The 13,295-nt window shown below is 44.3% G+C and overlaps 1 protein-coding gene across 2 annotated transcripts in view; it reads right to left on the bottom strand.

Moving 5' to 3' along the window:
• Positions 1-4,434: 4,434 nt before the first annotated feature.
• Positions 4,435-13,295, bottom strand: part of cdh11 (cadherin 11, type 2, OB-cadherin (osteoblast)) — a 104,339-nt gene continuing 95,478 nt past the window's right edge. For both annotated transcript variants that reach the window (XM_071911717.2, XM_071911716.2), the window contains exons 14-16: positions 9,673-9,924; positions 7,628-7,779; positions 4,435-7,123 (exon numbers count right to left, since the gene is read on the bottom strand). In XM_071911717.2, the coding sequence (XP_071767818.2) occupies positions 6,758-7,123; positions 7,628-7,779; positions 9,673-9,924 (770 nt within the window). In that variant the 3' untranslated portion in view covers positions 4,435-6,757. The remainder of the gene's footprint in view (positions 7,124-7,627; positions 7,780-9,672; positions 9,925-13,295) is intronic.

Genomic DNA, 13,295 nt, shown 5'->3' with positions numbered 1-13,295 from the left:
CAGGTCTGGCAATTTTGTCTTGCTTTTCTCCTGATCCCAAAAGTAAGATAATTGGTCAACTCCAGTAAAGTCAGCTTTCTACATCTGGCTTCTGATTGGCTCCTTTTAGAAATGACATTTTTACTAAATACAGAGAGACAGGAAAGACTGGGAGAGAGAGGGGGGTTGACTTCCTGGTTACAGAGTTTTATAGCCTCTGGTTTTTATCTCTTTAACTCTTCGATCTGGATTTTACATTAATTTTACTTCTGTGTTTTTTATGCCGGGTTTTTAGCTGATTACTTCTGATCGCGTCTTGCCCCGATCTGTTGTGATCTTCTGTCCGCTAGCTTGCTAGCTAGCGGCTCTCCGCTCTGCACCATGCCCTCTCCGCTCTCTCCACCCAGGTGTCTGAGCTGCCTCAACCTGAGCCAGTTGAACTAGAGGGTAGGATAACTATTTTACATCAAATAAAAGAGGATGAGGAGCTCTTGGATTCTCTTGCCGCGGCAGCTGCCCAAAGCACCAAGGTTGACGGGAACGAAACCACTATTCCCTGGAGTGGCTCCACCGTCGGGGGCGGTGTTCTCCCCCCCACCGTCCAACGCTGCATCGGCTGTCGCTGTAGACCCCTGGCCGAGCCTGGGAGCGAGGCCCAAATCCTCCTTCGCCTGGTCAACGCCCCTTGCTCCGGAGCCGTGGTCCCTTGTACGGGCAGGGAAACATGGGGGAAGGCGCTCCTCTCGTCTTCCAGCACCGAAGGACACACAACTAAAGAATAGGTGCCAGGTTTTGGGTATGCCACCTATTTCTGAGCCATCTGTGCCTCCTCCACACACCTCTCTCTCCCCATCGACCCACAGACCGGCCGTTTCATCAGCCCGGCTATCCGCAGCAACCCAGCCCGGCGGGGTTAGGCAGGCTCCGCGGCAGAGGGATTTACGCTGCTCTGAGCATCGCCCCTCGACATCCACCCAGCGTCCACCTAAGAGACGGATTTCTCCACAGGTCTCCCCTCACCCATCCTCTCCATACTTCAGCTCTCCCTCCATACTCATTGTGGGTTCGTCCATGGTCCGTCACGTTGGCCTTCCCAAAGCCAAAACGTTCTGCTACCCTGGTGCCCAAGTCCTGGACATTAACTCCAAAATCCCACCACTACTGCATCAGCACCTCTCAGCCTCGACTGTCGTTGTCCATGTAGGAGCAAACGACATTAGACTACAGCAGTCCGAGCAACTCAAGGACGATTTTAAGACACTTATACAAACTCTTCTGGACTCTGGAAGGCAGTGCATAATATCCGGCCCGCTGTCATCTCCCCGTTTTGGCGACGTAAGGTTTAGCCGCATCCGTCAACTCCACATCTGGCTCAAAGACTACTGTAGCTCTCTGGGTTTACTGTTCATCATTTCTGGACCACCCCCCCCTTAATCGACATGATGGTCTTCACCCCAGCAGATCTGGCTCTAGTCTTTTAGCTATGAACATGATGCTTGCTGTGAATTCCGCCAAGATGCTTTACAATTGACGCTTGGTGAGTCCGATCCACATTGTAAATAAATGTACGCTTGTCTCTAATATTCCTGTAATAATAAACACTAGGCCTAGAAATCGCCACTCTAAAATCACTTGCAGTAATGTAAGCAATCTGGAAACAATTCGGACCTCAGCCCTCCCTCCCTCTGTGCAACATGACACCACTGTTAATATAGCACTGATCAATGCAAGATCGCTTTCCAATAAGACATTTGCTTTGAATCATTTTTTCGTATCCCGGGGGCTAGACTTCTTGTTTATAACTGAGACCTGGCTGAGCCCCTCGTTAAAGTGGGTTCAGCCTATCCTCTGCTTTGTGCCCTTATTTACAGACCACCTAAGTCAAACAAGGACTTTTTTTCTGAATTCTCTGACTTCCTATCCCTCATCATCACTAGATCTGATAGAGTCTTGATCCTTGGTAATTTTAATATTCATGTCTGCTGCCCATCTAAACCATTAGTCAGTGACTTTATGCATCTGCTAGACTCATTCAACCTTGTTCAATCCGTCAAAGGCCCTACACATGAACGAGGCCATACACTGGACCTAGTATTATCATCTGGTTTTCCTGTTATTCAATGGCACATGCTCTTCCATTATAGACTCAATTGCCCCTCTTAGACAGAAAAAATTCAAACTTAAAGCCCGGCCTTGGCTTAATGACTGTACGCGGGCTCTCAGGAGGGATTGTAGAAAAGCTGAGCGCAAACGGAAAACAAATAAAATTCAAATTTTCTATGATATCTTGAAAGACTATCTGGCCAAATACCAGGAAGCAGTTAAGACTGCGAGAGCAAATTACTTCTCTTCTATCATCGCAAAGAACCACAAAAACCCGAGGGTCCTGTTCAGTACTATTAACTCTGTCATTGCTCCACCTCCCCACACCAACATTGATGAGTCAACTCCCAAATGTGAAGAATTTCTAAAATTTTTCCTCAGCAAAGTTGACAGTATTCGTCATAATATTTCTCACCCTGTCCGGGACCTTTCCATCTCCACAACAAATCCGCTGGGCGTGAACTGTTTTGAATCCATAACCCTACCTGTCCTAATTGATACTATCTCCCACATGAAGTCTGTAACCTGCCCCCTCGACATTATCCCCAATAGCCTGCTTAAAGGAGTCTTGGACGTAGTCGGCCCTAGCATCCTCTCCATTATTAATAGCTCTCTGGCCTGTTCCATCATGTTTTAAACGCGCAGTTGTCCAGCCCCTCCTTAAAAAACCAAACCTAGATCCCTCCATTCTCAACAATTTCAGACCCATATCTAAATGACCATTTTTATCTAAACTTATTGAAAAGGTTGTTCTGTCACAGCTCATGTCACATCTGAATCACAATAACATCCTTGAGAAATTCCAATCTGGTTTCAGGGCCCTCCATAGTACAGAATCAGCCCTGCTTAAAGTATCAAACGACCTGCTCCTTGCTACTGATTCTGGAGATTGTGCATCACTACTCCTATTAGACCTCACTGCTGCCTTCGACACTGTTGACCATGCCATATTAATTGACCGTCTCAAAAATGGAGTCGGTATTGGTGGCAGAGCTCTGGCCTGGCTCACCTCATACCTGAATAACAGAACCTTCTCTGTCAATATAGGTTCCTTCGCCTTGAGGACATAAACTGCTGGATGGCTGAAAACTTTCTTCAATTAAACAACAAATCTGAAATCCCGATTCCACAAACATTATTACCAAAAACCTGGGCCAGCTAGCTACCTATGTCAAACCGTCTGCCAAAAATCTGGGTGTGATATTTGATTCGGCCCTCAAATTTGAAAAACAGGTCAAATCAGTAGTAAAAGCCAGCTTCTTCCAACTAAGAAACATCTCCAAAACCAAACAATTTGTCTCATTCTGTGATTTTGAAAAAGTCATCCATGCTTTTATTTCGTCTCAACTGGATTATTGTAACTCCCTATATTTTGGTATTAGTCAATCTTCCATGTCACGCTTACAACTAGTCCAAAATGCTGCTGCCAGGCTTCTGACTGCCTCCAGGAAGAGGGACCACATCACCCCTGTGCTGGCCTCTCTTCACTGGCTCCCCATACGCTTCAATTTTTAAATTCTACTGTTTGTTTTTAAAGCCTTTAATGGGTTAGCACCTGCTTATTTGTCAGAGCTCCTCTGCACCCCTGCGATCCCCAGGGTCCTCAGGTCATCTAACCAAGACCTCTTGGTCGTTCCACGGTCTAGACTGAAGCTCAAGGGAGAACGTGCCTTTGCAGTTGCAGCCCCTAGATTATGGAACAACCTGAACAAGACTGCTCTGTGGGTAGAGGTGTGTGTGTTTGTGTGTGTGTGTGTGTGTGTGTGTATACACCTGTTGTTGCCCTGTTTTTGATTTCTGTGTACTCTTATTCATTGTATTTGATATGTTTTGTTTCTTTCATTGTGTGCCCACTGTCTGGCATCTTTGCACTGTACAGCACTTTGGTCAACTACAGTTGTTTTTAAATGTGCTCTACAAATAAACTTGACATAAATACAACTTTCGAAAATAGTACAATTTTCACTTTTTCTTATTGTGAGCAAGGAACGTACCAGAGTGCAAAACCCATGAAAAACCTTACTGTAGATCATCCATTTCCCCCGCAAGACAAAATCACTGGTGTATTTGATTGAACCTGATACATTTACTCAGACTACTAGACTGCTTTATTGGGCTGATACTCACACATTCACCAATCCATTATTATTATGCTTTTTAAACTTTTGTTCTAGCTCATCACTTTCTATATGCTGTAATATCTGCTATGTGGATCCCAGGTAGACCAGCTGACCCACTGCACCAGCCAATGGGATTCCTTTAACTAAACAGCTAAACAGCATCATGCTCACAGCTAGCACACACTTAACTCCCACACACAATTCCATATCATTTTATAAAAAGAGCATTTATTTCAAAGGTTTTTTTCGCTTCGGAGATTGAAGCACATAGTAAAGCAACAGTACAATGTTCAGAAAATATAAGTGTGATGCTGTAACATTTTTTTTAATCTTATCTTCTTAACATGTTTTCCGTTGTAATACTGGAATATTCTGCATGTATACTAAAATAAGAACTTTTAAAATTGTACAAATCGGTACCATAAAACTCGACAGAGAATAAAAACGAGGCGTTCTCTCACTGCGACAAACACAGATTGCTAGTTTTCCTCTTGACCGGGAGAAAGAACGAAGAAACGCCAAATGATGAAAAAAAAAAAAAATCAAAATAAAACAAAACAAAACCAAAAAAAACAAGAAATGAGAGGTTGGATTCACACAGGGGAACAACAGAGCTGATATTTAACTTTTGGCGCCACAGATCTGGTCTTCTCATGGCTGTCCAAACAGGAAAATCATATTTCACGTGGTTTCTACCGGTTTAGACGGCCATGAAAAGATCAAATCTGAGCCACAAAGAGTTGGAACATCATCCTCTGTTCCTGTGTAACTGCAGCCAAACAAAGAACAATTATTGTCATAATAATAATAATAATAAAAAACAACAATAATAATCATAATAATATAATAACAATAAAAAAGAGATTGAACAAGAACCTACACGCTTAAAAAGGACGTGTTGTTTTTAACCTATCTGTGAATGTGGGTCAGAGCAACACACACCTTGTGTAATATTTCAACACATTTTGAAGACGCTTTAATGGCAACACATGTTGATACAACAGATGCTGCTGCCAACAGGTTTGTGTTGAGAAATAACTCAAAATGTATATTTTCCCGGGCTACATTGACAGATGTGTTGAAAACAGCACGCCCAATTTTGAGAGTGCACTAGGCGCAAGTTGGATCCTCAAAGAGATATATCACATATCTGCACATTGCTCTGTACATACCTAACATGGATAGTAGTTTGCTTTCCGAATATACTTTTCAAGTTACAAAAAGAAACAAAAAGGAGAAAAAAAGAGAATGCACTGCGTTGCAAGAGTGTCCATTAAGTTTAAGGCGATTTTTAGAGCTCACAGGTTTTTACTCATTGTGATTGATCATCATTGGTGGACTCGGAACAAGGAGGTGATCATTCATTGGTGGACTTGGTTATGGGAAGTGATTGCTCATGGGCGGACTGGGGGACACAGGGAGTGGATGGGGCGTGGAGAGGGGCGGCGTCTCTTTTCACGTCTTCTCTGGAATGGTGAAGAACGAAAACTAAAAAATTCATCCACAGTTTTTAACTTGAATCCGTGTTGAATCCATCTCTTTTTGGGAGTAGAAAAAAGGTATTAAGAGTAGCATGTTCACAGATACTCCGTCCTTGTGTGTTCATTTGTCTGTGTGTAGCTAGCTAGCAGTCTCACTCTGCCGCCACATTGTTCTTGTTGTCGTTGTTTACCCCTGGAGTTGTTGTTTATTTATTATAAGGCCACCATGACTACAGTTGTCTGTGAGCGTCGTCACAGTATCAACAACCCAGAGTCTGTCCGTCCGTCTACAACACAGTACCTGCTGAAACCTACACACACAACGACAAATGTGAAATAGCATTTTGTTTTAGCCGCTTGACTTTCCGCCAACTTGCCGTCGCCTTTCATTTCTTCTTCATAAACATCAAGCAGTCGCTGGATCCCACGCTAGTTTTCTTTTTTCTGTTGTTTTTTCTTCTCGTCTGTTCGTATCTCTCTCTTTCTCTCTCTCTCTCTGTATCCTTTACATACACCGCTAAGAAAGCCATTAAGGGAATAACAACCCGCTAAGGAACCTGTTAAGGGAGTAAAATCCCTCTCAGGAGCCATTAAGGGAATAAGTGAATCCAGTCCACATAAAGTATACAGAACCTCTAATAAACTAAACAACGGAGTTTGCTGTGAGCAAGTTATCTCGGTCGTACAGCAACATTTTGTCCCAACAATTTACTTTCAAACAGACAAACTGGTGACGTAACAAATCTCCCAGCCCTGCAATGCTCAAGTCAGTGGAGAGAGAGAGGGAGAGAGGCAGAGGCGGGAGAAGGACGGGTTCAGGGAAAACTGGGAGGGGCGAGAGTCCAAGCATTCATTATGTGTTCGTTGTCTTGGAGGACCGGGGAGGCGCCTTGGGAGGGAGGGCTGTTAACGTTTGTTAACAAATTGGCATGAATTGATTAGGAAGGGTTGCTTGTTAACTTGTGTCAACAAGTTGGTAATAATTGGGAATCGGGGAGCGTTAACCTCTGTTAACAAATCCTCATGGAATCAATCAATCAAGAATCGGGGGGCGTCCTCTCACTTAGACCACTGTTAAGAGTCTTCACCGTCATCACCATCGTTCATGGGGCAGTCTTTGGTCCCGTACAAATCTGCCAGCTTCTTAAACCTCGGCCCCCAACTCTGCAGATAGTCATAATCCAAGTCAGATTCGGTCGTCACAGACTCAAGGGAACTCAGCGAGCCGGCCACCGATCCTCTGCCTTCGTAACCGTAGATCTGGATGGAGTCGTAGGGCGGCGCGGTGGGGTCGCTGTCGGCCTCGGCAATCCGAGTCTTGATGAAGTCGTCGACGTCGACGCTGTTGGCCGCGGGACGTCCTAAGCCAGGCCTGAGGGGGAACTGGAGCTCTGGTTTGATGTCCTTCCTCGGCAGGAAACCGTTGGCACCGTCTGGGTTCTGGACAGGGAGAGAGAACCCAGGGAGAGAGAAAACACTTCGATTTAGAATGGTTTTAAAATCAATCGATCAAATTAGGTGGTAAACTGTTTGATGCTTCAGGGTTCTAGAGGAAGGAGGAGAAGGAAAGCATAAGATGAGTCAAATAGGAGAAGAAGAGGAGTAGGAGGAAAAGAAAAAGGAAAGAGTTCAAAGATATCTATTTTTTTTTCCAAATATCCAAGAAAGAAGAAGAAGAAAAAGAAGAGACTTACACAAGATAATTAGTTTGTTTTTCCACATGATTTTAGATCTTTTGCATTTAGAAACTGACAGATTGTCACCAAAATAGCATCTGATCTGCCTGCAGTGAATTTATGTTAAAGGCCTCCACGCCTGCTCCTCCTCCTCCTCTGCTCTTTCTCACATCCCTCCATCCTTAACTATACTGGCACATATTCCTATCACCTCCCTCCATAACACTACTGGTGTATATCTTTACACCCTCCCTGCCCCTCTCCGTACCTGTAGTGTAGCGATGTCGAAGGCCTCCGTGTCTTCCTCGCCGCCTCCCTCATCATCGTAGGTGATGATGTTCTCCCTAATGTCTTCCTCCTCAAACACTATCAACGGCTCCTTTTTCTGACGCCTCAGAGCCACAAATAACACCACTATTGCTGCCAAAGAGAAGCACACACACACACAAACACACACACACACACACACACACAATGACAGATCAGTAATTGGTGTGTATTTAGCGATTATTTAACTATTTTACCACAATCTCTGTGAAAAGGGAGAAAAGCGAGGATTAGATAATTAGTATGCACTGTGGGAGATAATTAGACCTTGGACAGTTTAATAAATATCATTATTGTGTTGTGTTATAAACACGTGTCATTTTAATCAGAGGTGCTTAACAACATGAGAAAAGGGAAAACACTGGGTGCTGTAGTTGTAAATGAGTTTTGTGCTCATAAAACAATGGATAGAGTTCAAGTAGAAAAGAGAAATCCAACCAGTCAAACGTTTGGACACACCTGATTGAATGTACTGTGTTCTTAATTCTCTTAAAGCCATTTTGATCTAAAGGCTTATGCTTAAATGCTTGAAATTTGTTTTTTAGACAAATATAAATAGTGAAGTTGATCCTATGTATGAATTTCTGTCCAAAGCCTTTGTCTTTCCATCAAGGCAAAGGGCGGCTACTTTAAATAATCTAAAATATAAGATAGTTTTGATTTGTTTATCACTTTTTTGGTCACTGCATAATTCCTTTTGTGTTATTTCGTAGTTTTGATGTCTTTACTATAATTCTAAAATGTGGAAAATGTGTCCAACTTTTGACTGGTGGTGTATGGGTAACATATCGAGGCACATTGCAGTTTTATATCAAAGCAACGACGAGGACTGACAACTGGGACAACGGCAGTGTGGGAAACCCAGTGTGCATTGAGGAAGAAAAGTAAGGCCGGGGACCCACTAGAAGACTTTTAAACTCCTAACTGATACTGAAAACGCATTGCTTCACACACGTAACGACGGATTTCACTGATTTTTTTGCACCTCAGTCAAAAATATGCTCACCCTAGACGATTACACAAGGATGGGGTATGACACCCTTAACAATATAACAGATTATCCTGCTGACTGAGGCGTCACTGACGTCAGGACCTCTAATCTAACAGGAACTCAAGCGATCCAACGTGAATCCAATCAAAACAACAATTTAGGCGGACAGCCCGACTCGCCTCGGCTCGCCTCGCCTCACCTCTCCGTAAACTCGGATTTGTTCAGGACCCGTGCAGATGTCGAGTCGTGAATATCAAACATGTTTTGATATTATTGAGGCGGCTCAGATCGGTCCGCGAGTCGATTGAGGTGGTTAAGATTGAATCTGTAAACCCCTCACACTACCAGATAATCTTTGCCAACCATCGGCGCCAACAAAGCGTCCAATTGGGATTTCCCCAGTCGGGATGATCTGGTGTAAATCGGTAATCCTCTACTGTGTCCCCGGCCTACGGGAGGCTGAGGCCGCGGCCGCACTGATCCGTTGTGTCTGTCCGTCTCCGTTCATTTCAATTCATTTTCAATGAGAGCTGTCTGTTGTCCGGACGGGACTGATGATGCGTCCGTCAGATTTCCATCTGTTTTGACGGACAGAAAGTTCTGGAGGGACAGATTCGTCACTGTTTGTTTAGTCAATCCTACGTTTTTTTTTGGGAGAAATAGCAGCGAACACAGAGACAAAGGTCTGACCAGAACAAAGATAAAAGAGAGAAAGAGAAAGACCGTATAACGTTGGGGATGACTGTAGGTTTTCCAGGTCAGTTTCTTATTTAATGTATACTGTACATTCTGTTTCTTCTTTTTTCTATGAAGTATAGCACCGTTATGATCAAAGCGTTTCTGTTCTTCTGCCTCTCCCACCATGTTCACGTTCCAAAAAAAAAAAAAACAACGGACAGAAATCCATCCATCAATAATTCTGTCCGCTTTCTGACGGATCAGTGCGGCCGCCGCCTAACAGATGTTCAATCCCGAGCTGAATTTGACTTCCTTACCTAAGAGAATGACGATGCAGGCCAGGATGGCGATCAGCGCCCCGGTGCTGAGGCCGGCCGGCAGGACGTAGGGCTCGACGTTGCAGGACAGGATGGTGTCTTTGCTGTCGCAGGAGCAGACTCTGATGGTCAGGATGTTGGTGCTGCTCAGCGACGGGAAACCGTTGTCGTTTATCTCGATGGGGAGGAAGTAAACGTCCTGCGTCAGGCGGCTGAAGCCTTTACGAAGCACGTGGATACTGGCTGTGCTGTCTGTGGAGAGAGAGATGGAGAGAATTAGATAGATAGATAGATAGATAGATAGATAGATAGATAGATGGATAGAGGAACCTTTCTATTTAAACCACCCAAGAAGAGTAGATACTTTGGAGAGTACATAAGAGAAAGTATATACTGCTGAGTTTGCCGATAACTTAACGAACTCCCTGATTGGACTTTTGCCGTAGCCTGGGAGTTCATTACACACACACACACACACACACACACACACACACACACACACACTTTCTCATTCTTCATCATTCTATCTCTCTACCTCAACACACACCCAAAGTCACCCACATGCGCACACACACAAACACAGACACACACACATATGCGTGCACACACACAATGGAGAGGCAATGAGGTGTGACTTGTGTGATATTAAATTCCTGTTTAATAGTGGGTCCATTCATCAGTTGAGGAGGAAATGTAATCAAAGGCTGCTGCTACTGCTGTTATAACAACGGCTAGCTAGCTAGCTATGTACCTCCACAGTACCCCCCCCCCCCCCATCTCTCTCTCTCTCTCTCTCTCTCTCTCTCTCTCTCTCGATTGTTCTTTTCCAATGTCAAATAAGCTTTATTACCATGAAAGGAAGAGAGGCGGTACTTCCAAAGCATTTCAGTAGGCTACGTCACAAAGCAAACAGTCCTTAACATTTACATGAAAAATACATTTTAAAGTAATAAAGTGAAGAAACAGAAGGTATTGCAGTGAATACAGTAATCGCTGCAAAGTACAGCAAAGAGTTCAAAATACAGCGGCTTGTAGGATGAACAGAAAACTACACTACATGTGTACAGATTTGTGTTTGTGGAGTGCTGGGACAAACTTTGTGGCATTATAGACGCACACACACACACATTTGTATTACTATAGTTTTACTATACTATTGTGAGGACCTTCATTGGCTACAATCATTTCCTAAACCCCTAACACTAACCCAAATTTAATCCAAACTCTAACTTTAACCCCAAATCCAAGTCCTCCTGTCTCAAACTGGCTCTCACAAGGGTAGAAGTCACAAGAACACACACACACACACACACACCTACACACACGCGCACACAATCTCAACACAATGACAGTCTCTGTCCCAGGGCACAAGGTTGCAGTCTAAGCAGAGATGGAGTGACTTCATTTATGTGCTGAGTAGCTTAGTCATCCTCTCTCTCTCTCTATCTCTCTCTCTCTCTTTGACTCTTCATCTTTCTTCCTCTTCTCTCTTTTCCTCTCACTTTCTCTTTACCACAAGTCCTTTTATTTCTACTGAAGCTCTCCCTTCCTCTCCCTCTCCTCATTTTCCTCCCTATTTCTCTTCCCCCCTCCTCTCTCTGTCTCTCTCTCACTGTGATCTGCAGGTGTGAGAGTCACTGTACGACGGATACAGCAGAAATACACACACTTACACACACACACACACACACACACACACAAGCAGAGGCTTAGAATAGCTTATTCTTTTTTCAGAGAGTCTGTTTTGAGGATTGGGTCTAAAATAACCATCGCCCCCTGAAATCACCCCACTCCAAACACACACGCGCACACACACGCACACACACACACACACACTCTCTCTCTCTCTCTCTCTCTCCATCTCACGCTCTCTCAGGTTTATACTAGTGATAATAATCATCTTTATTTATAGAGCACTTATCAAAGCGAGGTTACAAAGTGCTATAAAAGCTAAAGAAAAAATTTAAGCAACAAATAAAAACATGGAGATTATTTGCACTTGTGAATGATAAAAACCTAAAAAAAACAAAACAAAGGAAGGAAACAGTACAAACACTACGGGTGAGTTAGAGAGAAAACCCCGATGGGCTCATTAAAACTTTTCACCCCAAAGGATAAAAAATAAAGAATAATCTAAATGACAAACAAGAGCCCTCTCTCTCTCTCTCTCTCTCCCTGTGTCCCCTGCCACTGATGGAGAAGTTCATCTGTTGCTATCAGCCTCCTGCCAACACAGGTACTCCCTGACAGCTGTGTGTGTGTGTGTGTGCATCAGCATATGTCTGTATATGTGTGTGTGTGTGTGTGGTTGTGAGAGGCCTGGGAGTACCTGGACAGATGGAATGAGTCTCTCCCTCCATCCATCCCTCCATCTCTATCTATCTATCTATCTATCCATCTATCCATCCACTCTTCTGCACCGAGGCCCCAGAGAAGGATTAGCCAGGTGGAGAGGTGCGCCTCCTCTTTTTCCCCTTCCTCCTGATTACTCCCGTCTTCCCCTCCTCCCTCCGCACCTCGCTACTTTTCTTACATCTTATTTTGTGCCTCCGTCCCGCTCAGTAATCACCGGCTCCTGCTACGCCGGTCCAGTGCGGCGCTGGACTCTCACCTTCGCCCTCTGCAGCTGTCTGACTGACTGCACGCAAAGTGTTTTCATGCAAATTACGATGCACTGAATTAGAGTATAGGCTGAATGGAAATGGCAAATTCGATACTCCCTTAAATCCTTGTTTTTGCCATTTTTTTTTCTTATTTTGGTGACATTTTTGGTGCAAAATGGATACCAGCTGTGAATGAATGGACAGTTTCTCTCTCTTTCTTTTTCTTTCTCTCTCTCCCTCTCTCTCTCTCTCTTGCTCTCTATCAGTCTGTCTGTCTGCATCTTTCTCTCTATATTTCTCTTAGGGCGGCACAAGTAATCATGTGTAATCGCATGTGTAATCATGTTGTTTGGGGTTTTTTTGGTGACGTCTTTGGTGCTTTAGTCCTTGTTCCCCCTCTCTTCACCTCTCCTTTACTGCTGTACTCACCTTCCTCCCCTCTCTCATCCCCTCCTCCTCCTCCTCCTCTTGTCTTCCTCCTCTCCTCTCCCCTCCTGTCTCTTGCCTTTATCAATTCCTATCTCCCTCCGCCTCCCCTCTTCACTTCCAAGACCTCCCCCCTTCTCTTCCTCCCTCCTGCCGTCTCTTCTCCTCCTCAACCCCATCGGTTGGTCTCCCTCCATATTCCCTCTCTACTTGTCTTTGTCTCTCTCTCTCTCTCTCTCTCTCTCTCTCTCTATTTCTCTTTGTCTCTCTCCCAGTAGTCCAGAAACTTCAAATTCAATCAGCTGGCCTCCTAAGATACATGGACAGACGGACAGAGACCCCACTGCAATTAATACAGCCTGCAGGATATGTGTGTGTGCATGTGTGTGTGTGTGTGTGTGTGTGTGTGTGTGTGTGTGTGTGTGTGATTCCCAGCACCTGCTGCTTTCTACAAGGTACTGTAAGCTTCCATCTGGTTATGCTTTGATCTAATCTGAGTGAGAGAAGAAGAGAGAGAGGCAGAGAGACCGGCAGATGAAGAAACTGAAAGATTGGCTGCAAAAGACAGAGCCAGAGTGAGTGAGAGAGTAAGAA

The sequence above is a fragment of the Centroberyx gerrardi genome, chromosome 15 (assembly GCF_048128805.1).
Source record: "Centroberyx gerrardi isolate f3 chromosome 15, fCenGer3.hap1.cur.20231027, whole genome shotgun sequence".
Classification (NCBI taxonomy): domain Eukaryota; kingdom Metazoa; phylum Chordata; class Actinopteri; order Beryciformes; family Berycidae; genus Centroberyx; species Centroberyx gerrardi.
The sequence above is the reverse complement of the archived record's forward strand: the minus strand, read 5'-3'. Positions and strand labels throughout refer to the sequence as shown.